Below are 25,295 nucleotides of genomic sequence, written 5' to 3'. Positions count from 1 at the left end.
GTATTTTAATTATGTTTTATCCAGACTTGAGGTGAAGGATCAGGCACTGCTGTTTGAAACTCAGCTAAAGCTACCTGAACAGAGTCCTAAATTAGTTGAGTGTGAGTTAGTTGGGCAAAGAATAAAGGAAAGGGGTTTTGGGCAGAAAAAAACAGGTCAAGGGAAGGCCTGACAGTTAAGGACATCATAGTTCTTTTAGGAGACTACTTAATGTAAGGTGGAGATTGGAGAGATCTAAGCCTGGAGAAATAAGTATGGGCCAGGTCATTTAAATTTTATGTATACTATGCCACGTATAAGCATGTATACTATGCTTTTTTAAAAAATACATTTTTAGTTGTAGATGGACACAATGCCTTTATTTTATTTGTTTATTTTTATGTGGTGCTGGGGATTGAACCCAGTGCCTCATGCATGCTAGGCAACCGCTCTACCACTGAGCTATAACCCTGGCCCCTGCCACATGCTTTTGACTTTGCATTAGAAGAGTATTATATAGGTGAATAATATGTTAGATTGTTTTTCCCTTTTCCCTCTGTCCATTCTAACAGTTGGCATTTTGAGGAGATTGGATAAAGAGAAAAGGCCAGTTCTGAAAGTTTTGGAATAATTATGGCAAAAAATGACAACCTGAATTAAGAGTCCTCTGATTATAAAGGGAAGTAGATACATTTGAAGGGATTTATGAAGTAAGTAAATGCAATAGATTTTTTGATATAAGGGAAAGGGAAGACTTATTTCCTAGTTAGGCAGTTGAATAAATGGTAACGTTTAGTAGGGAAAGAAGATAATGTCTCTGGTAGGCTAGAAACAAGTGTATAGAGTGAGTTTCTTTTAGGTATATTGAATTTTTTTTCCCAGTCAATAAAGTCAGCAAAAAACAACTCACAATCTTTTACATTTGCCCTTATTTTTACCTCCTCCAGTGGTATTCATCTTACAGATGGGAAATTCTATCAGCCTTTTCTCCCTTCAGGTTGAAGAACTTCTTTTAGCATTTTTTAAATACAGATATATTTGAAAATATTTTATTTTCATATTTAGAGGATATTTTCACTGGATATAGATTTCTGAGTTGAGTTTTCTCATTGCAGCACTTAACGGGATGTCATTTTATATTCTGGCTGTTGTTTCTAGTGAGATGCCAGTCACTAGTGTAATTGTTCCCAGTTTGTAATGGGTCTTTTTTCTCGGGGCTACTTTAAAGATGATGTTTTTCTCTTCATACCTTTGGTTTTCAGCAACATGTCTGTGATATTGATTCTCTTTGTACTTACTCAGTTTATAGAAATGTCTGCAAGTTCAAACTTTTCACCTAATTGGGAAGATTTGGGCCATTGTTCTTAAAATACTTTACTGCCCCATTTTTTTTTCTCTCTTCCCTCTGAAACTCCTGATACCTTCTACAGTTTGCTGTGACTTTATTTTATTGTAATTTAGCTTTTTTCTATTTATCAAATTGGATAATTTCTGTTGATCTGTGCTTATAACCCTTATTTCTACAGTTGCCAGTATGCTTCAAAATTTACTGTACATTTATTTTAAAATTTATTTGATTCTTTTTTAAAGTTTCCATTTCACTACAGAGATACACTACCTCAGCCCTCATTATGAGCATCTATTCCTATAAGTTCTCAAATATATTTATTTATAAAGTCTGTATTCAGTTTTTTATTTATTAATTTCAACATATACATCAGTTAGGGTCTCTTTCTATTGATTTCTTCTCTTTTTTTCTTGATAATGAATCATACTTTCTTGTTTTTTCATGTATCTAGTAATTTTAATTGTAGGTTGGACATTATAGAAAATCTCCTAGGAGTTCTGGATTGGGTTATCTTCCTTTAAAGGGTATTCAATTTCAGTCTGACAGATGATTGAATTATTGGCTATTCTTTGGTTCTTCGAGGTTTGATTTTCTTGTTAGGGCAGTTCTGTTCCTATTTTGAAATTTTTACTCTTAAGGTATAGCCTTTTTGGGGTTTCAACTAAATGCTTAAGATGCTTGACGGTCTCTTTTTACTCTGAACTAAAAGCACAATGTCTTTCAGACCTTATGACCCAGTTCTGACATCCACAGAAGGAGATTTCTGCTAGGCATTACAGAATCTTGTCTGACATAAATAAATCTTAGACCATGGCCAAGGACCCATTGTGAATCTCCGTTCAAGTTTCTTTATATCCTCTGGAATCCCTTTTCTCTGGTATCTTGCTACAAATTCCAACTATTTCTGTTCTGTTTCCTTGCCTAACTCAGCAACTTTGCCATTTTCTGCCTGAGCATCACCTTTATGCACAGGGGTTGAGAAAGTGCCTAGTCTATGTAGTCATGGGGGGTTACTTTATGTTTTACTCTCATTTAGCGCATGAAATAGGGCTTAATGCTTCCTCTTGTTCAGTGCCTGAAAGCATTTATCTCATATATTTTGTCCACTTTTTTGTCCGTAGTTTCCAAGACCACCCGTAGGTTCAGTGATTAGCGAGAGTGAATCACAATACTCATTGATAAGATCTACACTGTGTTGAGGAAGTTTCCTCCTTTCTCTGTCTATAAGGAATAGATGTTAAATTTCATCTAATACTTTTTCTTTATCTATTGGCATGACTGAGAGATTTTTCTCTCTTAGCCTGTTGATGAATGGTTTTAGGAATTTTGGAGTAACCTTATATTCCCAGAATGAACCTCACTTGAAATTGATGGTTTTTTTTTTTTTTTTTTTTTTTTGATATAACAGAGGATTCTTTTTCCTAATATTTTCTTAAGAAAGTTTTGAGTTTATCCTAGTGAGGGTTTCATAGTTTTTACAATGCTTTTGTCTTTTTTTTTTTTTTTTTTTTTTTAACTAGGATGAATCTGACCTCATGAAATGAATTGGTGAATGTTTCTTGTTATATTTTATGGAAGAGTGTATGTAGAATAGAGATTATTTCATTTTAGAATTGAGATTATGTAGAGTGTATGTAGAATTGAGATTATTTCCTTATTCAAAGCTAGTTCTGGTCAACATAGCATGACCTTGTCTCAAAACAAACTTTAATTCCCTATTCAATTTTTTCGCTTTATGTGTCTGATAATTTTCTTGCTCTTTCAGTAATAGGCTTTTTCTTTTATTTGCTTTTCCATTGGTTATTCTCTTTTTTATATTTCATTGTCTTTATAATTTCTTTCCCTTCTGTTTACTTTGGGTTTAATTTTTGGTTTAATTTGTTCTTTTTAGTTTTTAAGGTAGAATTTAGGCTACTTTTTGTTTTCAAATGTTCTCTGTTTAAACTTTATATACCACAATTTTTTATTGCTATGTACTGTATAAAGCATACCTATTTACACAAACACTAATTTTCTTCTATATGATGCTTTAATTGTATCCCACAGATTTTGATGTTTATTTTCATTTTGTTCTAAATATTTTCTTTTTTTTGTGACTTTCTTATGATTCAAAAATTAAGTGTGTCATTAGTTTCCAAATACTTCAGTATTTCCCATGTTTCTCTTACTGTTTTCTAGTTGAATTTCATTGTGTTCAGAGAATATAATTTGTATTTTTTCCATATTGGTTTATTGAGACCTATTTTATAGGCCAAAATATATCAGTCTTAATGAGTACTTCACATGTATTCAAAGAAGGTTTTTATTCTGTACATGAAAACATCTATTAGATCACTTTGGTTGGCTAATAGTTTTAAGTCATATAGAATTCTAGCTTCTTTTTCCTTTAAGTTCTTAAGATATTGTTCCATTAACTTTAGGCTTGCATGGTTGTTGAAGATTCCTGCTATCATTCTTATCTTTTTTCTTCTGCATATAACGTAACCTTTGTACTGTGGCTGCTTTTCAGATTTCCTCTATATTATTGACTTACAGCAGTGCCGTAGTGTAATTTATTTATACTTGGTTTGTTTATGTTTTGTTGAGCTTCTCAAATTTGTGGATCCAACAGTTTTCAAATTTGGGTAATTTTTTCCTAACATGTTTTCAAATTTTTACTTCCATTCCTTTTGAGATTTGAATTTACATGTAGCTCTGAGATGATAGATATTCCAGAGGTTACAGTTTTTTCTCTTTTGGTTTCATTATGAATAGATTCTGTTGCTACATCTTTGAGTTTATTGAACTAACTCCCCTCTCTCTCTTCCCCCCAACTTCTCTCTCTCTCCCCCTCCCCCAGGGTCCAATACATTATAAAACCCTTCCCTTGACTTCCATCTTATCTATTATATTGTCCCTAGATAGTCTATTTGTGTCTTTTCAAAAAATTTTAGCTTTTACTCTTACTCTCTCTCCTCCTCTCACCCTGTCTTTCTCCTGTCTTACTTTCCCCCTCCCCCTCTCTCTTACTCTCTCTCCCCCTTCTTCTCTCTCCCCCCTCTCCGCTCTCCCCCCCCTTCTCCCTCTCCCCCCTCTCCTCTCCCCCCCTCTTCTCCCTCTCCCTCTCTTCTCCTCTCCTCTCCTCTTCTCTTCTCTTCTCTCTCTCTCTCTCCCCCCACCCCCCTCTTCTGCGACTGGCCGCTACAGTCCTGCCAATAAAATCTCCGACAGGTAAAAAAAAAAATTTTTTTTCTAAATATCTTCTAACTTTTTTCTTCATCACATTTTCGTCTGCTTTTCTGAGCATATACTTAATAGATGGAGATTATTTATAATAGTGGTTTTAGTGTCATTTTCTGGTGATTGCATCATTTCTGTCATTTTAGTCTTCATTTAATGAAATTGTCTTTTTATATTTTTTTAGTTGTTGATGGACTTTATTGTCTTTATTTTTATGTGCTGAGAATCGAACCCAGTGCCTCATGCATGCTAGGCAAGCACACTACCACTGAGCCACAACTCCAGCCCTGTCTGAGAATTTTTAATGGGTGCTTCACATTATGAATTTTATGTGTTTGAGTGCTGGATTTTATTATATTCAATTAGGGACTTTTGGACTTATTTTAGCATGCAGTTAGGTTACTTTGGATTGTTTTGATCCTTTCAGGTCTTGCTTTTACATTTTATCAAGAAGCATGTTGTCTAGGTCTCATTGAATCCTAATTAGATAAAACTTTTCTGAAAATTCTATCTTAGGCTATATGTGTTAAAAGATAACTCTGGTTGATGGGTTCTGTCCTTCATGAGCTTAAGGAATTGTTTGGCCTTCTACCATCTAGTGGTTCTTACCTTTGCCTTGAGTAATTTGTTGTTTTTTTTTTTTTTTTAAATAAGAAGGACCCTTCTGCAGATATTTGGGACTCTTATCTTTGTAACTCTTTCCTTTTTGTTTTGTTTTGTTTTTTACCCTAAAAACTCTAGCTTTCTGATTTCCTCAAACTCTAATTTTAAGATCATATCAAATCAGTGAGACTCTCTGGCTTTATTAGATTCTTGCTTCTTACATTGTGGTCCAGCATGATGTTCTAGGTAGAATTCTGTCCTTCTTTATATCCCTGGCCTCAGGCAACCATTGATCACCTTTTGGTCACTATATAGATTAGTTTGCATTTTCTTGAATTCTGTACACATAGAATCATGTAAATATGTATCTTTGATACCTGACTTCTGTCGCTCAACATGATCTTTCAGATTAATCTATATTGTTCTATTGGTGGTTTGTTTCATTCTGTTGCTGAAACATTGTTTGTGTAATATACCTACACCACTTTTTGAGGATGCCCCACAGGAAATTTAGGTTATAACATCATCATCACCCTACTTCAGTACTTTGATGAAGGCATTTATTTACTGATATTCTAAAATCAAAGAGTCATACTATTTTCTTTATCTTTATTGGTTCATTCATTTTAATTCAGTTTTTCATTGACTCAATTTTTTAAAAAGTCTGTTTATAATCTCACTTTTTCCTTTTAGGTGTTTTTGTGGTCGCTTGGTCAAGCAACATGCTTGTTTCACTGCAAGTCTTGCCATGAAATACTCAGATGTGAAATTGGGTGACCATTTTAATCAGGCAATAGAAGAGTGGTCTGTGGAAAAGCATACAGAACAGAGCCCAACGGATGCTTATGGACTCATCAATTTTCAAGGGGGTTCTCATTCCTACAGAGCTAAGGTGTGTCATGTACTTGATTTTTGTTTTCTTTTTTTACTTTATTTTCTTTGTTATATAAAGAATAAACATGTATTATCTAACAGAAAGTTAGTCCCAATAATTTCTTCAAATATATAAAAGTTAAGCTCTTAGAAATACAGAATTGTTAGATCTTTAGTGGATTGAACTTTTTATCATTATAAAATGTCTTTATTGTAATTAGTCTTGACAAGTCTCCTTTTTCACTTTTAACTTTTTCTTATGTTAAGAGGTGTCTTTTGTGAGCATGGTGGTGCAAGCCTGTAGTCCTACCTGCAAGGCCAAGGCAGTGTGTTACTTGAATCCTTTTAAAACCAGCCTGGGCAGCATACCAAGATGCTGTCTCAAAAACCAAACAAATGAAAGAGATGTCTTTTTAGCGGTATATCTTTTTTTTAAAAAATTTAATGTTTTATATTTAAGTTTATAGTATTAGTTACCAAGTTGTGTCATTTATTTTTTCTTTTTCCCTTTCTTGTATTTTTTTGGATTAAGTGTTTTTAAAATTATTTCCTTTTTTATTGGTATGCTATTCATATGATTTTTTTTTCTGTTCTGTAACTTTATAGTAAATACTACAAAATACATTTTTAACTTGTTATCTATCATGAGTTAATACTTTTACCACTTCTAAAATCCAAGAACTTCTAGAATATTTGTAACTGCGTCTATTTCCCCTGTGACTTCTGTAGGAATTTTAATTCTGTGTATTTTAAACCTCTACAACATAATTATTTATCATTTAGATTTAAACATTATAAATGTTCCCTTGTTCTGCCTACCTCCTCACCTGATGAGAAAAGCATTGGAAAGTGGCGGGCTCATTCTCTCTACAACTTTTCTTTTTCTCCTGAATCAATCCCAGAAGTTTTCACTGCCTTTGTTGCTCTTTGATTCCTTAAACACATTTTATTTACCCTTTTTCTAGTTTCTATAGTTGCCCGAAGAAGAGTAGTCCAAAAAATCCTAGTCAAGCTGGGCATAGTAGTGCATACCTGTAATCCCAGTGACTCTGGAGGCTGAGGCAAGAGAATCACAAGTTTGAGGATAGCCTGGGCAATTTAGTGATACCTTATCTCAAAACAGAAAGGACTGGGGGATATAGCCCAGTGGTAGAGTACTCTGGGTTCGGTTCAATCCTTAGTACCATATAAAAACAACCTAGTTCATCATTACTGGATGTGAAATCCCTCACTTATTCCTAACCAAGTCTTTTTTACAAATTTTTAATTTAACTTTAGACTGCTTCCAAACACTTCTTTATATATTCAAGTGTAATAATGATTTCTATAAAACTAATGCAAAAAGACAGTATGGAACAATTCTTAAGGGACTTAAGTCTTGTACTTAGTCATGTAGAATTCTGGTACTTTGGGCTTCATATACTGTTACAGAAATTTTCCATTGTGTCTCCCGTCCCATGCCCAGCCTACCACTTTGTTCTGGAAATTGAACCCAGGGGTGCTTTACCACTGAGCTACATACATATCAACCCTTTTTAAAACATTTTGAGACAGGGGCTTGCTAAGTTGCTACATCACTAAGTTGCTGAGGCTGCCCTGAACTTTCAATCCTCCTGCCTCAGCCTCCCAAATTGCTGGGATTACAGATCTGTGCTAACATGAGTGACTTTTTTTAATCTTTGTAAAGGAACAGGTAGTATATTGTTTTGTAGAGAGCCTATTCTAGAGATGTCTAAAAAATTGTATTTTCCAATGTTTGACTATTTCAGGTTTCTTTCTTTCTTTTTTTTTTTATTTTAGTTGTCCATGAACACGATATCTTTACTCACTTATTTTTATGTGGTGTTGAGGATAGAACCCAGTGCCTCACACGTGTGAGGGCAGGCACTCTGCTGCTGAGCTACAGTCCCAGCCCTATTTCAGGTTTCTTATGAACTAATAATTCATATATGTGCTTTGGACAAAGAGAATGATTTAAAATGGTCCTTGCAAATATGTTTTGTGATGTTAATTCAACAAAAGATTTTTAAATCAAAGCAGAGGAAGTTTTTCATAGATGTGATAGCTTATTTTCTATTATTATTGTTATTATTGTTTTACTGTACTGTAGATTGAACCCATAGCCTTACACATGCTAGGCAAATGTTCTATTGCTGAGCTATAACCGCCTCCACATCCCCTCTATTACTTTTTTTGTACCAGGGATTAAACTCAGGAGTTCTTGACTACTGAGCCAAATTTCTGGCCATATTTTGTATTTTATTTAAAGACAGGTTTTCACTGAGTTGCTTAGTGCCTTACTTTTACTTGAGGCTGGCTTTGAACTCACGATCATCCTGCTTAATGTGGTGCCACGGATCAAACTCAGGGCCTGTGCACACTTTACACTGAACTACATCTGGAGCTCCTGTAATCTTAAGATTTTCTGATTGTTTCTCAACTTGATAAAATCCAGTCCCTTCCAGTGAAGGGAAAAATAGTTAAAATACCTTTGAAAATTTACAGTGTATTTACAATTCTGTTATAAATAGTCTCCAGATTACTGACAAAGCTTTCAAATAGAAAGTGTTTGTCCCTAATAGGAGCAAGTCTTTGATTAAAGCCTCTTTTAAAAAAAAAAAAAAAAATATATATATATATATATATATATATATATATATATATTTTAGTTGTAGATAAATGAATACTTTTATTCTTTTTATTTACTTATGTGGTGCTGAGGATCAAACCCAGTGCCTCATACATGTGAGGCAAGCACTTTACCACTGAGCTACAACCCCAGCCCCTCTATTTTTAATATAATTTTTAGTTCCCCCTTTACCATCATCTTATCCATTCTTAATGCTTCTTTCTCACAAACTGTACATACTTAAAGAAGTTAATACTGTGGATAGAGTTGCAAATTGGATTGTTAATTGAATATAAAGAAAGTAACTTTTGTATCTGCTTCTAAGATCTAATATCCATCTAATATCTAAAACCTATTACTGTTGTTTATTCCTATGAATGTAAACATTGAAAATTGCCTTTGAAATCTCTTTTTACATAACCTGATTCAAGTGATTTTTTTCTAAAATGAGACAGTGTTGCATTATGAAATCTGTGATCGCATTCAAATATTTTGTCCTTTTAAAATATTTTTTATTTTAGTATGTGAGGCTATCATATGACACCAAACCTGAAATCATTCTGCAACTTCTGCTTAAAGAATGGCAAATGGAATTACCCAAACTTGTTATCTCCGTTCATGGGGGCATGCAGAAATTTGAGCTACACCCACGAATCAAGCAGTTGCTTGGAAAAGGTCTTATTAAAGCTGCAGTTACAACTGGAGCCTGGATTTTAACAGGAGGGGTAAACACAGGTAATAAGATGATTGTGTTAATTATTTTTAGTGTGTTTGGAGATTTTTCATAGTATCAATTAGATATTTGAAATAATAGCCAATACCAAGTATAAATATATTCAGTTCTTCTAATAAAGAGTCTACAATTCCTAGATAAAAATAACTGAATCTGTTTGGTTGTCATTTAGGCTTTAAAAAAGTAATACACTTTCGAGCAGGGATTGGCAAACTACAGCCCATGTGCCAAAGCCAGCCTAATCCTTGTTTTTGTGAGTAAAGTTTATTTGAACACAAATCCACTCATTTATTTATGTATTGTGTATGGCTGGGTTTTTTTTATGTTTTGTTTTGGTTTGGTTTGATTTTTTTGCTGCAATAACAGAAGCTAATTGTTATGGCAAAGACTGGCAAATGCCCTGCAAAGCCTAAAATATTTACTGTTTGGCCCTTTAAAAAATATTTGCTGACCCTATTACAGAGCATTAATTTTTATCATTTTCTGACAACTGGTAAATTGGTAGAAGATTGGTAGTTCATTGCCTCAGCAGTGGTAAAAAGTAGCTTTCATATATTAATTTTTAATGTTATCACCTTTCATCCCAAGTCTTTCCTTTCATGTGTACAGCTTGACTTTAAGGAGTGCAAATTAATTTCAATGACTAAAGTAAAACAGTGATTTACATCAATAACTTGAAAACATCTAATTTATTCATTATCAGCCATAGTGATTTACATCCATCAATTTGAAAACATATAATTTATTCATTATCAGCAACTATTTTTTGAGCCTCGTTGTCTGTCAGACGTCCTTTGGGCTGCTGAGTTTATATCATTTCACAAAACAGAGGCAAGATAGTTACCTTGTGTGAAGTGAGAGAGATACAGGCAACAAAGAGATAACTCAGTAATGTATAATATATTAGATGATAAGTGTAAGTGCTATGCAAGCACCATGGAATAAGAGGTGGATAGTGAGAAGTGATGGAGGGATTATCATAAAATTTTGTATATAGTTATGGAGAATTTGACTGAGGGGGTAACAAATGAGGAGCGATAGAAGGATAGGAGAGAGCAAAATACAAGAAAGGCATGGGGCAGGGCATTAAAAGTGGGGGAATGACTAGTCTATTACAAAAAGAGTAAGAAAGCTCTATAGTAGCTTGAGGGGAAATAAGGAATGGTAGATGATGGGGTCAGAAGTTGTATAGTGGCAGGAAATCATATTGAATAGCAGGGCTAATAGATAATTATCTGAGAACTTCTGGGCTATTAAAAGAACTTTTTCTTTTACTCTAAATGAGAAAGGAAGGATTTAAGTAGGCATTGACAAAAGCAAAGATAATGGATAATGTTTTGAAAATAGACTCAGTGAGCAAGATGAAGATGCTGTTTCCATAATCCAGGTGAGGGATAAGATCTAGTGTATTTTAAAAAGCAAACAGTGATATAGTCAGAGGTGCCATAACAAAAATACTACAGAAGGGGTGGCTTAAACAGCAGATAATTATTTCCTTATGGTTTTGGAGGCTAAGTCCAAGATTAATGTGTCAGCAGGTTTGGCTGACTGCAAGGCCTCTCTCCTTGTCTTTCAGGTGGACCCCTTCTTACTGTGTCCTTTTTCTGTGTGTAGGCATTCCTGACATCTCTTTGTGCTTATATTTCCTCTTATAAGGACACCAGCCAGTTGGATTAGAGCTTTCTCTACAAGGCCTCACTTTAACTTAATCACCTCTAAGTATCTTGTCTCTAAATAGAGCCATATTTTTGAGGTGTCAGGATTAGAGTTTCAACATGTGAATTTGAGGGGACACATAATAAATTGTAATGAGAAGTTACAGTAGTGCCCTCCTATCCATGTTTTCAGTTACTTGTATTTAACAGTGAATGGTCTGAAAATATTAAATGGAAAATTCCAGAAACAATTTATAAGTTTTTGAATTGTGCTGTGTTCTGAGTAGCATGGTGAAATGTCATGCCATCTCACTCCATCTTGACTGGGATTAAGTCATCCCTTTGTACAGCATATCCATACTTGGTATATTACCTACCTCATTAGTCACTTGGTAGCCATCTTGGTTATCAGATTGATTATCCATCAGATGTACTATTATAGTATCACAATATTTACATATAGGGTTCTATACTACACAGTTTCCAACATCTACTGGGGGTCTTGGATCATGTCCCCCACAGGTAAGGGGGAACTACTGTATATATTCTCTGGAGTTTTTTTTTTTCCTACCATTTCCCCATGTTTTTGATTCAATTTGACAGCTTTTGTTCATTGTATGTGTGTTTGTTGTGCTTATGGTCCTGTGCCACTGAGTCATATTCTTAATTTATTCTAGATGATGTATAGAAAAACAAAAAATTAAATTACTTACAAGTCCAAGAAAGGACTTGGCCTTATAGGAGCATGGTAGAATGTAGTTCTCATGTGTTTTAGGCAGTTGTAGTGATTTGATGTTGTGGTGTTTTGCTTTTTCATTCCATTTTGGTCAGATTATTCCTTTGAAAGCTTGGCTTTGGACGTCATTGCTTTATATCTTATATGTGTAAAGAAATGTATCATGAATTGTAATGTTAAAAATTAAGCACAGGATTGTTCCTAACATAATGAAAACTTTGAACTAAAATGAATAAAATTTTGCATGAACAGGTGTGGCAAAACATGTTGGTGATGCCCTCAAAGAACATGCTTCCAGATCATCTCGAAAGATTTGCACTATTGGAATAGCTCCATGGGGAGTGATAGAAAACAGAAATGATCTTGTTGGGAGAGATGTAAGAATGTTTTTAAAGTTTCTCATATTTGCACTTACTTATAAACAGAATTATAGCAAAAATGGAGCAAGTCAACCTAAAATATTCATGATCATACCACATTTTTCAAATGAAGTTTAAAAAGCATTTTCCTGTGATTTTCTTCTCATCTTCTGGAAAATACATTCATAAATATAAATGATAAATGTCTTTCATATCATGCCATTAATTACATTTTTAATGAATCTATGACGTTAGGAATTAATCTTATTGGGGTTGGAGCTGTAGCTCAGTGGAAGAGCACTTGCCTAGCATGTGTGAGGCACTGGGTTCGATCCTTAGAACCACATAAAATAAACAAATAAAATAAAGGCACTCTGTCCATTAAAAAAGAAGAAGAAGAAGCATTAAGAAAAAAAAAAGTATCTTGTCACTCAGAGGAGGAATCAAATGCTAATGTTTTATTTCTATAGGCTAAAGATATGAATATTAATTGAGATTATTGAAAAGAAATCATTTTCAAGTGTTATTAAGTTTCTAATATCAATTTTAAATATCTTCTTTATGGCTAGAAAAATTACAGTGTGACATTGCTTTTTAAAAAAATCCTTTATATCTTACAGTTTACTCAATCTCATAATAGTTTCTTAGCACTGTATATTTATTTACTGTTTCTCCTTTTGCGTGTGATAATGAAATATATAATTCTGCAAATTGATTAGTCTTTTGTGGTTTTTTTTTTAATATTTTTTAGTTGCCAATGGATTTTTTACTTTATTTGTTTATTCATATGTGGTGCTGAGTATCTAACCCAGGGATTCACACGTTAAGCAAACGCTCTACCACTGAGCCACAACCCCAGTCCCTAGCTTTTGTTTTTTGATGTATTCTTTCTCACTGTTTATTTCTAAATGTGAAATAGAATTTTACCTCTTTACAGATTATTTCAAAATTTATTTTACATTCTGTTACATTTAATCCTACCCACTAACTGTTATGTTTGCTATTTTTTAGGTCGTTGCTCCTTATCAAACCTTATTGAACCCCCTGAGCAAATTGAATGTCCTGAATAATCTCCATTCCCATTTCATATTGGTGGATGATGGCACAGTTGGAAAGTATGGCGCAGAAGTCAGACTAAGAAGAGAACTTGAAAAAACTATTAATCAGCAAAGAATTCATGCTAGTAAGAGAATTCCCAAAATTTTATTATGGAAGTTATTTTGAGCTGTATTAAAAGCTAGTGATGTTCTAGAAAAGTTGAATGTCAAGTACCCTTTTCCTTATGTAGCAAGAAATCTACAAAACAACCCAAAATGGCAGATCTTAGACAATTTTAAGACCTAGAAGATCTCCCAGGCCAAATAGGGTACTCAGGCTTCAAGGCCAAAGACAAAAAGGCTCATTAGAAGCTTTGTAGCTATTGTTTGTCATTGCTGCCAAAGGAATTTACAAGTATTCTTAATGTCTTATATATCCAAGACTTAGCTTTGGAAGTTAAGATTGAAAAGTAAAATGGAATAAAGCCACTTTGTTATAAAGTAAGAATAAGCTTGTTTAAAGTTCATAAAATGATTAGATGTCACTCTTTGGTAAGTGTGTCTTAAAAATCTGTATTGTGATGAATTTTCCTTTCCAATCATGGCTGAACCTTCTGGTTCAGCATCTAAATTTTATTACAACTAGAAGAAATTTTGTAACCCTGGGACACCAAGGTGAACTCTATGACAAAATGAAATAGAAATACACAATTACTGAACAGTGTATTAAGATTATGGTGGAGGCAGAACATTTACAAAAATTAGAAATGTTGTATAAGTCGCAGTTACCAACACTGCATGTTGTAAAAACAAAAATTGGTCTTCACTAACTTTTTTCTTTTACTCTTACAGAAGTCTTAGAATTTTATCAGTCAGTGCCACTTAAATAATTATGACTCATTAATTTCTGTATTAATGTATACTAAATTATATATTAGATTTTCTAATTTTGTCTTTAGAACAGATTTTCAGTTGGTGATAAAGTAATATATTTAGTACTTTATTTATGTGAGACTGATATTACATTGAGTAAAGTGAAGTCAACACAGTTTGACAAGAAATTATGTCCTGACTTTTAACTTTGCATTTAAAAAAAAAAAAAAAAAGCTAAAATTACTGAATTTTATCTGATTTTCTAATTAAACTTTTACTCTTTTAGGAATTGGCCAAGGTGTTCCTGTAGTGGCTCTGATATTTGAGGGTGGGCCAAATGTTATACTCACAGTTCTAGAATACCTTCAAGAAAGTCCCCCTGTTCCTGTAGTTGTTTGTGAAGGAACAGGCAGAGCTGCAGATTTGCTAGCTTATATTCACAAACAAACAGAAGAAGGAGGGTAAGTATATTTGTATAGCAAATTTTAATAACCTGATTGAAGAGTCTTGTGGTCTTTAGAGTATTAGGTTACTTTTAATGGTTTATGAATATGAAAATCTTGAGTTCAACACAACATTTTGTTAAGGCTTGAGGAAATAGCCTACTCATACATTATTGGAATGAAGTAAAATATGGTTTTTTTTGTATTAATAGAAGAAAGTTGTTGGCTATAGAAGCACACATCTTCTGATCCAATAGTTTATATCTGGGAATTGTTTCTACAGATGTTCAGCTGTTATAGGGTTATTTGTATGAGTAAGAGATTGGAATAAAGTAGAACATCCATCAGAAAAAGACTAGATAAGTAAATTGTGGGATATCTACAAAATGGGCAGTTTATAGCTGAATAAAGATGGTACTTTTTGCTAGATTTATGAATATTATCAAAATGTCTACCTAGAAAAAAAGAAGATGTAGAGCAGTGTATAAATTGTGCCACTCTTTTTTTAAAATATTTATTTTTTAGTTATAGGTGGATACAATATCTTTATTTTATTTTTATATGGTGCTGAGGATCGAACTCAGTGCCTCACACGTGGTAGGCGAGCGCTTCACCTTTGAGCCACAACCCCATCCCAATTGTGCCATTCCTTATGTAGAGAAAGAGGTGCTAATTATTTGTATATATAAAAAGAGATCTTGGAAAGTCGTACAAGCTAATCATAATCAATAGTAATAGTAAAGGGCTGAGATGGAATTGGGAAGATGAAAGATAGTGGAAAGGATGAAAGATATTTGTAGCACAGTGGTAGAGCACTTGCTATGAGTTTTCATATTTTTATGTTTTCTCTATTTTTGGCCATATACATGTATTAACCTATTCATAAAAAGAAAAATGTAAATACATTCAAGACATCTTGGCAAAATATTACTTTATACACCATAATATTTTAAAATTATCTTCACATATTATCTTATAAAATGTAAGTACTGATTGCAGCTTATATTGTATTTTAAAAATTATAAACTAGCCAGATGCAGTGATGCATGCCTATAATGTAAACAGCTTGGAAGGCTGATGCAGGAAGATCCCTAGTTCAAAGCCAGCCTCAGCAATTTCTCAAGGCCTTAAGCAACTTAGACCATCTTAAATAAAATAGAATATAAAAAGGGCTGGGATTGTAGCTCAGTCAATCCCTGAGTTCAATCCCTGGGTACTTCCCACCCCGCCATACACACAGAAACACATACCACACACACACTAATTCAAAGAGAAAAATAACTCCATTTCTCTTTTTTTCCCTTAAGACTTATAGTGGATGTCTCATGAAGAGAAAATAATTCTGCCCATGTCAGCTATTTAATAGTAATAATCTCATAAACAATAGAATATGAAACTAGTGCATTAAGTTATATTTCCTCTTATACTAGAAGTCTTCCTGATGCAGCAGAGGTTGATATCATTTCAACCATCAAGAAAACATTTAACTTTGGCCAAAGTGAAGCAGTTCATTTATTTCAAACACTGATGGAGTGCATGAAGAAAAAAGAGCTTGTAAGTATATTTCAGCAGAATAAGGCTTTTTGTTTCTTCCAAAGCACATTCTAAATTAGTGAGATACTTTTGTTTCTAATTTGGATTTTAAATTTTTAAATCTTCTTTAACCAAGTAAAATGTCATTCATTTATTAGTCTTTTCAGATAACATAGTGATAAAGAAGGACTGTAGTTTTTTATATGGTATTTAAACAGTATATTTCCATGTTTCTTTTAGAAAAAGTTTCTTAACTGGGTCTCAACAGATTATTTTCAATATGTGTGTGTGTGTGTGTGTGTGTGTGTGTGTGTGTATACATGTATATATAAATAACTGTAAATACTTCTTGATGGCTTTTCTAACAATAAGTGAAAAAAATTTTTAAACAATTTTATTCTGAGGGAGTGCTTAAGAATGTGGTATGTTAAATATCAGTGCTACTTAGTTTTAATCATGTTTAAGTTTTTAGAGATAAAAATTTTGAATAGTCTATAAATAGATGATAACCTTTGATTTGCTGTCTACTTCCATGGTAGGTTTTATACACTGAAATGAAGTCAGTTAAAAATTTGTATTTGGGTTAAAATAATCTTTTATTTTATGAAAAATATCTTTAGATAACATGGTGTTACATTTTAGGAAATCTGTAGGCATTTTCAATAAAAGAATTAAACTAAACAAATACTCATCATTTAAGAATTCATGTATTACTTGAATGGGTTTTTGCTCTGTATAACAAATAGCAGGATTTATTCTTACAAGTAAACTGTAGACTCACTCTAAAGTTTCTTATTCTGATAACTGACATAAGATAGGTTAAAAAAAACAGTATGAAACCAAATATTTTCAATATATTTGCTATTGTTTTTGGTAAATAATAAATGATAAGTCTTAATTTTTTGGATTTTTTTTTTTGAGGGTTGATTGATGTTTTTCTTGCCTCCTCCCCACAAATATCAACCTGCCTACCTACCCCTCAACCCCCACCACAGTACACCTTAAAATTACTTTGTTTTATGATGTCTTACATTTAAAAATATAAAGACATAATATTATGAATTAATATTTAAATAGATCACTGTGTTCCACATTGGATCAGAGGAACATCAGGATATAGATGTAGCAATACTTACTGCACTACTAAAAGGTAAGATTTTAAAAATTTTATCTTTAATATCTTGAAAATATAGCCTATTTATATAAGGTAGGATTTTAAAAATTTGGTTAAATGCTTGGAAAGTAAATTTTTCAGTAATTTTTCTTTGTGAAAGACACAATCTTGGTTTTTGTTGGCAGTAAGTTAGCTTTTGTTTTGATCTTGTAGAATTATTATTGTTTATAGCAAGGTGTATGCCTGCAGAATTTTAATTATCCCATTAAAATTAAGTATTTAAAGGTGATAGTATTTAAAAAAATACCATAATTTATATCATCTTGGGATCAAAAGATCATAAGTGACAGGAAAACTCGAAACCATGAAAGAAGAGTAATTAGAATGATAAAAAAACAAAATTCAGGTAAAAAGAGAGCCTCATCTGCATGTCGTATTTGCCATATACTTTCTGTGTGCTGACCACTGTTCTTCAGTGGTTTATATTGCTCATCTTGTTTTATCCCTATAGTATCCCCAAAGGATACATTTCCTTTTATGTTTCTCATTTTATAAATGAGGAAAGTAAGGAGCAGAAATTTTAAAGTGGAGGAATCTCAAAGAGCTTTTCAAAATTGTTAAGAAAAAGATGAATACCTTATGGGAAAAATGAGTCAAAATTTATGTAAATGATACTGGAGGAAGAATTCAAATACTTGGAAGAAAGATGGTCAACATTATAGTATGAAAGTAAAAATAAATTTTAAATTCTTGTGCTCTTGGTGGATGATATAAGCTTTCTGAAACATTTGGGGAGTATATAAAAAAAACCTTAAAGTGTGTATGCTGTGTTCATCAATTTGGTTCCTAGAAAATCATCCTATATAAGTAATCAAACATATACTAAAATATATTTGGTAAGATATCATACATAGTAAGGTACTCGAGTAGATATGTGTATGTGTATACTGTTGAGAAACTAAGATATCATACATAGTAAGGTACTCAAAACACAATACTGAACACTTTGCATAATATCCCATTTTCAGATAAACAGAAGTATATGAATGCACTTATATATTTACAGAAAAGGACATGAAAGGATATTTTTTCAGAATCTTAACGGCCAGCACTGTCTCTGTAATAGAGATAGATCATCAACATTTTCTTCTTACTTTTCTGCTTTCTGAATTGTTTACAATGAATGAGGCTGTGTAGTTTCTGTAGTTGGAAAATAAAAGCTTCCATACTGAGGTTATTCTTACCTCTCTGGGGCAGGTATTTCTGAGCAATGTCTGACACCAGATGTGTAAGTTAATTAAAGGGTGGTAGGGAGATTTCTTAAGTGTTAATATATTAATGGAGATAAACTTGCAAACTTTTTTTTTTATTCCAATAGGTACTAATGCATCTGCATTTGACCAGCTTATCCTTACATTGGCATGGGATAGAGTTGACATTGCCAAAAATCATGTATTTGTTTATGGACAGCAGTGGCTGGTACGTAAATAATCTATATACACATATAATTAAACTCAGTACTACAGGTTTTCTGTATCCATAAGTTCCACAACTAGGGATTCAACTAACCACAGATTGTGTACTATGTGGTTAGTCCGACAATGATGGCATCTGTACTGAATACGTACACACTTTTTTCCCTTGTCGTTATTCCTAAACAGTATAGCATAACAACTATTTGCGTAATATTTACATTATGTTAGGTATAAGTAATTTAGAGATAATTAAAGTATACAGGAGGGTATGTGTATGTTATATGCATTTAATTTTACATAAATAATGTGAGCATCCATGAATTTCAGTAGCCAAGGGGTCCTGGAATCAACCCTTCACAAACAATAAGGAACAACTATAATAACAAAGTATTTGATGAAACTGTGACGTAACCTCACATTTTACCTTTTTGCCACAGGTGCAGAGTTCATTTAGCTAAACATTTCTACAATATCCAGATCTATTTAGGTTTTAAAAGTTATGTTTGCCTCTTGATAATCTTGCATTTTATAGGGTATGTTGGTATCTAAAAATTCTAGAATTGAAGAGCCTTGGAACTTTTACTCTATATACATAATATTTCATTGGATGTTTATATCTGTTCTTTCCACAGCCTCTCCATTCAACGAAATGGGAACGATAATTTTGCAGCTTCTGAGATGAGAAACTTTGGTGTCATCTTTTACTTTTCTCTTTCTCATATACTCCAATCTAGTTCCATCAAGAAATCTTTATACACACACACACACACAACTCTTTCAAAATATCAATTTTTATCATCCTGATTGAATCTCTTATCATCCCTTTGTTATTTCAGTAGTACTCCTTTTGATTTTCCTGCTTTTATTCTTCCTGTCATTTTACAGACAGAAGATGGATCACATCCCATTTATTCGGAGCACAATCCAGAGCCTTTATGATGACCTATAAAACTTTGTATCATTTGTTCTATTACTACCTCTCTTACATACTACCACTGTTCCTTTTGCTCTCTTTTATAGCTTTGTTGGCCTTCTTGGTATTGTTTTTGAACACACTAAGCATACTCATATCTCTAGGCTTTTGTTGCTGTTCTTCTGTCTGGAACATTCTCCCCTAGATATGCACCTGGGTTTACTTCCTCATCTCTTTTTGGACTGTAACCAAATGTCTCCAGTTAAACTTTCTCTGTCTACTCTATTTTGGTAGTATTCCCTTATGTCAGCATTTCCTGTGTTCTTCCTTGCCTTTTTTTCTTTTTTTAAACCCTCTAGCATTTATCACCGTCTGAAAAAAACATATAAATTAGCTATCTATTTATTTATGGTTTATCTTTTTACTCCTAGAAAGTAAATTTTACTAGGGCAAGTGTATCTTTCAGTTTTGTTTACTGCTATGTACACAACCTTGTAAAATAATGAGCACTTGACAAATTCTTAATACTTGTCTGAGTCCCTAGGAGGGGGATGAAATGTTCAACTGTATTATCAGCCTTCATAATAGAGAGGATAAGCCAGATCTCTTTCATCTATATAATAGAAACAGCAAATTGCAGAAAAGTATGCATCATATGATTGTAATTGTGGCAAATTCTCTTTATGAATACACAAACATCTGTGCCTCTCTACATGTACTGTCATGGTAGCATTTCTATTTTTTGTTTTTGGTAGTACTGGGGATCAAACTCAAGGCTTCAAGCATATTTGAAAAGTGCTTTACCACTGAGCTATAAGCTCAGCCCCTTAGAATTTTAGATCTAGTAGTGGAATATGGCTGAAGAGATGAAGGCTAGCAGAAGATAAGTTTTGTTTTGTTTGATTTTTTTTTTAGAAAAACCATATGAGTGTATAGTAATTTCTGTATAGTAATAAAGAAACTAGTTACTTTCCCCCTTGGAGGACTGTAGAGAAAGAAATTCATGTTAATCTCTTGCAGTAAAACTCAAAAGTTGTAAACTAACTTTTTATTTATTTCATTGGATTTTTTAGTTTCCTCACATATAAATGATTAGATAAAGTGTTTGTCTTGCATATATATGTTCATATATAAATCCATATGTCTCATGGATTTGTCCTCCATAATGTTAGATTTATTTTATTTTGTGCTCCTTACTTAAGAGTTTACATGTCAGTTGTTTTATTTTTTTTTTTAATTATTTAGTATACATTGAGGAACTGCTGCTTACAAAGCAGATAGATTTTTTTTTTTTTTTAAACTGCATCTTTTTTCCCTCATGTGAAAATTTAGCCAAGCTCTTACGTTGTTCTGGGATAATAGTGATAAACTCAATTAGATAGAATGTTTCATTTTTTAAAAAACAATGTTTAAGGATTAAGAATATAGCTTATGGGTAGAGTGCCTGCTTAGCATGTGTGGGGCCCTGGATTTAGTCCCTAATACTACCAAAAAGAATAAAAACAAGAATTTTATTAGGCCTATTTTATTATACCAAAATGAAATTTCAGAAATAATAAATAAATTTTTTAAAAACAAATATGATGCCCTGATTTTAATAAGTCAGAGAAAAGTGATCAGTACAGAAATATTCAAGAAAGGCAGCATTTTAAAGACATAAGTTAGATACTTGCACTTACTATAAAAGAATCAGTGTCAACGTTGTAATCATGCATATGAAGTCATACAAGTATGTTATTACTTGTGTATGTTATTATTATGTGATTTAAGTACCATTGGGGAACAGAAAAATATCCCTTGTAAGTATAGGATAAGGAAAGAACAGAGAGAACCAAGTGGGCACTAGAGTAATTTTAAATGATAATGCTAGAAAGAGCAATAACAAATCAGAATAATTTATATGTGATAGATAGAAAGAGGAAATAATGTTAAATAAAATAGGAATAAACACACCATGGCAAATTATAGTCTATTATGTAGAGAAAATTGAAGTATTCTCATAATAAATTGGTCTTATTTTTAAGGATAATATAAAATTTTTTCATGTTAGAATGGAGTGGTGAAAAAAATCATAGAAAACGTACCTTCCATCATGAATTTTCATCATTAACACTCATTTCATTAGTATATACTTAAAAAGATCTTATAGAGACCTATCCTTTGCTAGGTTATGGAAATTGAAGTAGACTGGGGAAATAAATAAAAATATAAGCTGCTGTAGAGAAATTGTGTAGTTATGTGGTAAATTTCTGAAGACAGAATATGATTTAAAAATAACAGGTGAAGGGCTGGGGTTGTGGCTCAGTGGCAGAGCTCTTGCCTAGCATTTGTGAGGCAGTGGGTTCAATTCTCAGCACCACATAAATAAATAAAGTAAAGGTCCATCAACAACTAAAAAATATTTAAAAAAAAAAAAAAAAAGACAGGTGAAGAAACAATGAATTTTGAAACTGATTTTGTTACAAAGACTTTTTATCATATAGTGCCACAATACTAAAAATATAAAGCAGTTATAGGAGATGTTACTAAAACTTTTATTAATGATACTCAATAAAATCTCTATACATCATGTGCCTTCACTAATGTGTTAGTATTTGATAGGGAAGTCTGTCGAAGTTTGTAAAATAGGCTTATAAAAGTAACAGCTGATATGCTGACTGATAGATCTGTATTAAGCTGAAATGTCACAGGTTGTATTGCTGTCAAAAAATGTGATTTTTCCCCTAAAGGTGAATAATTTCTATTAAAATTATGAAGAAGATTAAGTACAATCTTGTCTGACTTGTAATTGTATTTTTGAACTATTTATTGTACAAAAATTAAGACAGAATATTTTGTTCATATATAAAATAGAAGTCTTTAATTTTTTACTCATGAGCATCTAACAGGGCATATAATGTTTTATGATGTGATACAGTTCCTATTTGTTTGATATTGTTCATCATATCACGTGATTTCTGGTATCCCTTGGTCCTCTCCTTAAAAGTTAGTAATGGCCCCGACTTAGAGAAATGACTCATTCAAAAACTTTCCTAAACATTGAGAACCATTGCTCTAAGATATTTCCACTCCAGATTTAATTGATAATGTACTTTGTGGTTTTTTTTTTTTTTTCCTTATGTAACACTTGATCTCTTACAGAAATAGCTTTTATGGAATATTCTTTTGGAAAAGTCTTTTTTCTTCAAGAGAGGTTTTTTTATCTGTCTCTAAATACCTTATTTCTTCCTAGCCTTTCACTATTTTGTATCTGTCCAATTGTGTTTTAAAACTGTTTGAGAACAAATAAGTATAAATTCTAAGGACTTAAATTTTTAAGAAGTCATGATAATTAGTACATGTGAAATGTATTTATTAATTTTGATACTCTCTTAGGTTGGATCCTTGGAACAAGCTATGCTTGATGCTCTTGTAATGGATAGAGTTGCATTTGTAAAACTTCTTATTGAAAATGGAGTAAGCATGCATAAATTCCTTACCATTCCAAGACTGGAAGAACTTTACAACACTGTAAGTCTATGATCAAATTCTTTATTATGAATTACATATTGTTGTTTTATCATCTTTGGGAAATTTCATTTTACCTGAACATGTCCATTCCTATTGATAAAGCCTTCAGTGTCTTGCTGGTTATATGGAAAAACATACAGCCAGTCTTAGTATGGATTGTTGTATGATACTCTTAATGTTTTTCCTGTTTTACCAGCTTTTCCCTATCTCCATAGCCACATATGAAAGTAATGCAGATTTAATAACTATCTCCTAGAGGATGAACTGCTTTGAGTCTGGTTATGTTTCTTTTGACTCTTTTGTCTAATGGATAAATTACATATTATTTTTCCTCTTTTTGGTTTTTACATTCATGGATTTGATTTTATGTCCCTCTTTTAGTTTTTCATTTTTCTTATAAAAGGCTCCTGAAAACTTTTTAGTTGTAATAAAGCCCTTTCTCGTTTTATTTCAAATTTCATATCCCTAACATTAAATACTACCCTTTTTGTGGTTTTGTATGGTACCAGTATGAATTTAACTGAGCTATGCTTTGTGAAGCACTATGACCACATCCTTATTTCATAATGTTGACTTCTCTACAAAACCATTTGACATTCATTAGTTTCCACCTATTTCTCTCCTTTTCATTCCCAATGTCTTTGTACTACTCAATCATTGCTTGTCTACTTCACTTCAACTACTTCAGTAATCATTTCTCTTTATCTGTTTATTTAATCTTTCCTCAAATCAGTTCTTTATTTTTATAGTGACATTTTACTATATCTTTCTGCAGTTTGGAAACCTGTGATGGCCACCTGATGTGTGTATAATAGTACTCATACCTTTAGCTTGATTTTCAAAAATCTTGACATTTTGCTCTAGATATTTCTTACTTTATCTTTCCCCCCTACTTCAACCCTTGCCTACTCCTACCTCCAAATACTGGGTGTTCCAATTATATTGTCTACCTGCTACTTTCTTAAAAAAAAACAACAAAAAACTTTTTAAAAAAGCATTTTCTGTTTAAATAGTGCTGGTTTGTTTTCCTCTACTGATTTATTAGAATTTTATTCATTGTTTAAAAACTTAGTTCAAATGCCATGCGAGTACTAGCCAGTCCTATTAACATAGTTAAGAAAACTTATGTTTTCTCCTGTAGATTGTAATTTTTTTTTTTTGAGTAGGGTTTATGCTTTTATTTCCAACCATTCCCCTTCCCTTTCATGGGGTCCAGTACAGTTACCTTAAATTTTGTTGTTTTTCTGTTGTTTTCTAATTTAGATATAAAAATTAAAAGGGTTATTCATTGCGAAGTAAGGTTTCTCCCTGAAGTGTAAAGCAAATATAAAATAATAAAAATTAAAATTGATCTCATTAGCAAGGCATGAAATTTTTAGAAAATTGTGTAACTTAAAGAGTTAAGATACTATAAGCTTCAGTTATTGAAAAGATTTTCAAAAGTTTGAGTATTTATAACATGAAAAGTTAAAACATCAAACTTTTGGTGTCAAGGTTCTTCTACATAAGAATTATTGAGGACTTTAAAGTGCTGTTCTAAAGAGATTTTACTTATGTGTATTGGTAAATATTAGAATGTGAAACTGATTTTCAAACATTTCTCAATTTATACTAATGTAACAATAATAAACTCAATACATGTTAACATAAAATTATTGTGTGTCTGTCTAGGGATTGAATGCATGCAAATTCACAAATTCTACCATAGAGCTACATCCCCAACCAATAGCTTATTTTTAAAGAAAATTAGTAAGAAAACAATTTTATATTTTACAAACCTCTTTAATGCATGACCTCATAAAAGCAGTGTGGATTCTCATGTTTGCTTCTGAATTTAGTCTTATAATATCACGGGTCAAAAAGCCTCTGAAAAGGGTTGGGACTACGGCTTAGCGGTAGCGCACTTGCCTGGCATGTGTGAGGCAATGGGTTCCATTCTCAACACCATGTATAAATAAATAAAGAACTAGCAACAACATATATGTATACACACACACACTTTTTAAAAAAATTTTTGAAAAATTCCACTGAACATTTAAGACCTGAAAGTGAAACAACAATGCATGTATAATCTTAATATGATTATAAAAATAGTTTTGACCTTTTGACCTACGGACCTCAAAAAGAAGTGTAAGGGGATTCAGGTATTTCCAGATACATTTTGATGTCTGGTGTCTTAACGCATATCCTTGGCAACTTAGCTTACCCTATCTCAAAAATAAAATAGACCTGGAGTGTAGTTCAGTGATAGGAAAGGACTACG

General features: G+C 32.4%; 1 protein-coding gene across 7 annotated transcripts in view; it reads left to right on the top strand.

Moving 5' to 3' along the window:
* The window catches only part of Trpm7 (transient receptor potential cation channel subfamily M member 7), a 104,272-nt gene that overhangs the window by 22,803 nt on the left and 56,174 nt on the right, over positions 1 to 25,295 (top strand). For 4 of the 7 annotated variants that reach the window (XM_027925829.3, XM_071608254.1, XM_071608252.1 and 1 more), the window contains exons 4-12: positions 5,843 to 6,041; positions 9,173 to 9,386; positions 12,028 to 12,152; positions 13,146 to 13,317; positions 14,331 to 14,505; positions 15,918 to 16,041; positions 17,098 to 17,170; positions 18,513 to 18,613; positions 22,898 to 23,032. In XM_027925829.3, the coding sequence (XP_027781630.3) occupies positions 5,843 to 6,041; positions 9,173 to 9,386; positions 12,028 to 12,152; positions 13,146 to 13,317; positions 14,331 to 14,505; positions 15,918 to 16,041; positions 17,098 to 17,170; positions 18,513 to 18,613; positions 22,898 to 23,032 (1,318 nt within the window). Of the gene's footprint in view, positions 1 to 5,842; positions 6,042 to 9,172; positions 9,387 to 12,027; positions 12,153 to 13,145; positions 13,318 to 14,330; positions 14,510 to 15,917; positions 16,042 to 17,097; positions 17,171 to 18,512; positions 18,614 to 19,241; positions 19,587 to 22,897; positions 23,033 to 25,295 lie in introns of those variants that run through there. The other 3 variants (XM_071608253.1, XM_071608255.1, XM_071608256.1) reach the window with 3 other exon arrangements.

The sequence above is a fragment of the Marmota flaviventris genome, chromosome 2, assembly GCF_047511675.1.
Source record: "Marmota flaviventris isolate mMarFla1 chromosome 2, mMarFla1.hap1, whole genome shotgun sequence".
Classification (NCBI taxonomy): Eukaryota; Metazoa; Chordata; class Mammalia; order Rodentia; family Sciuridae; genus Marmota; species Marmota flaviventris.
This window is presented reverse-complemented; position numbering and strand designations above follow the sequence as displayed.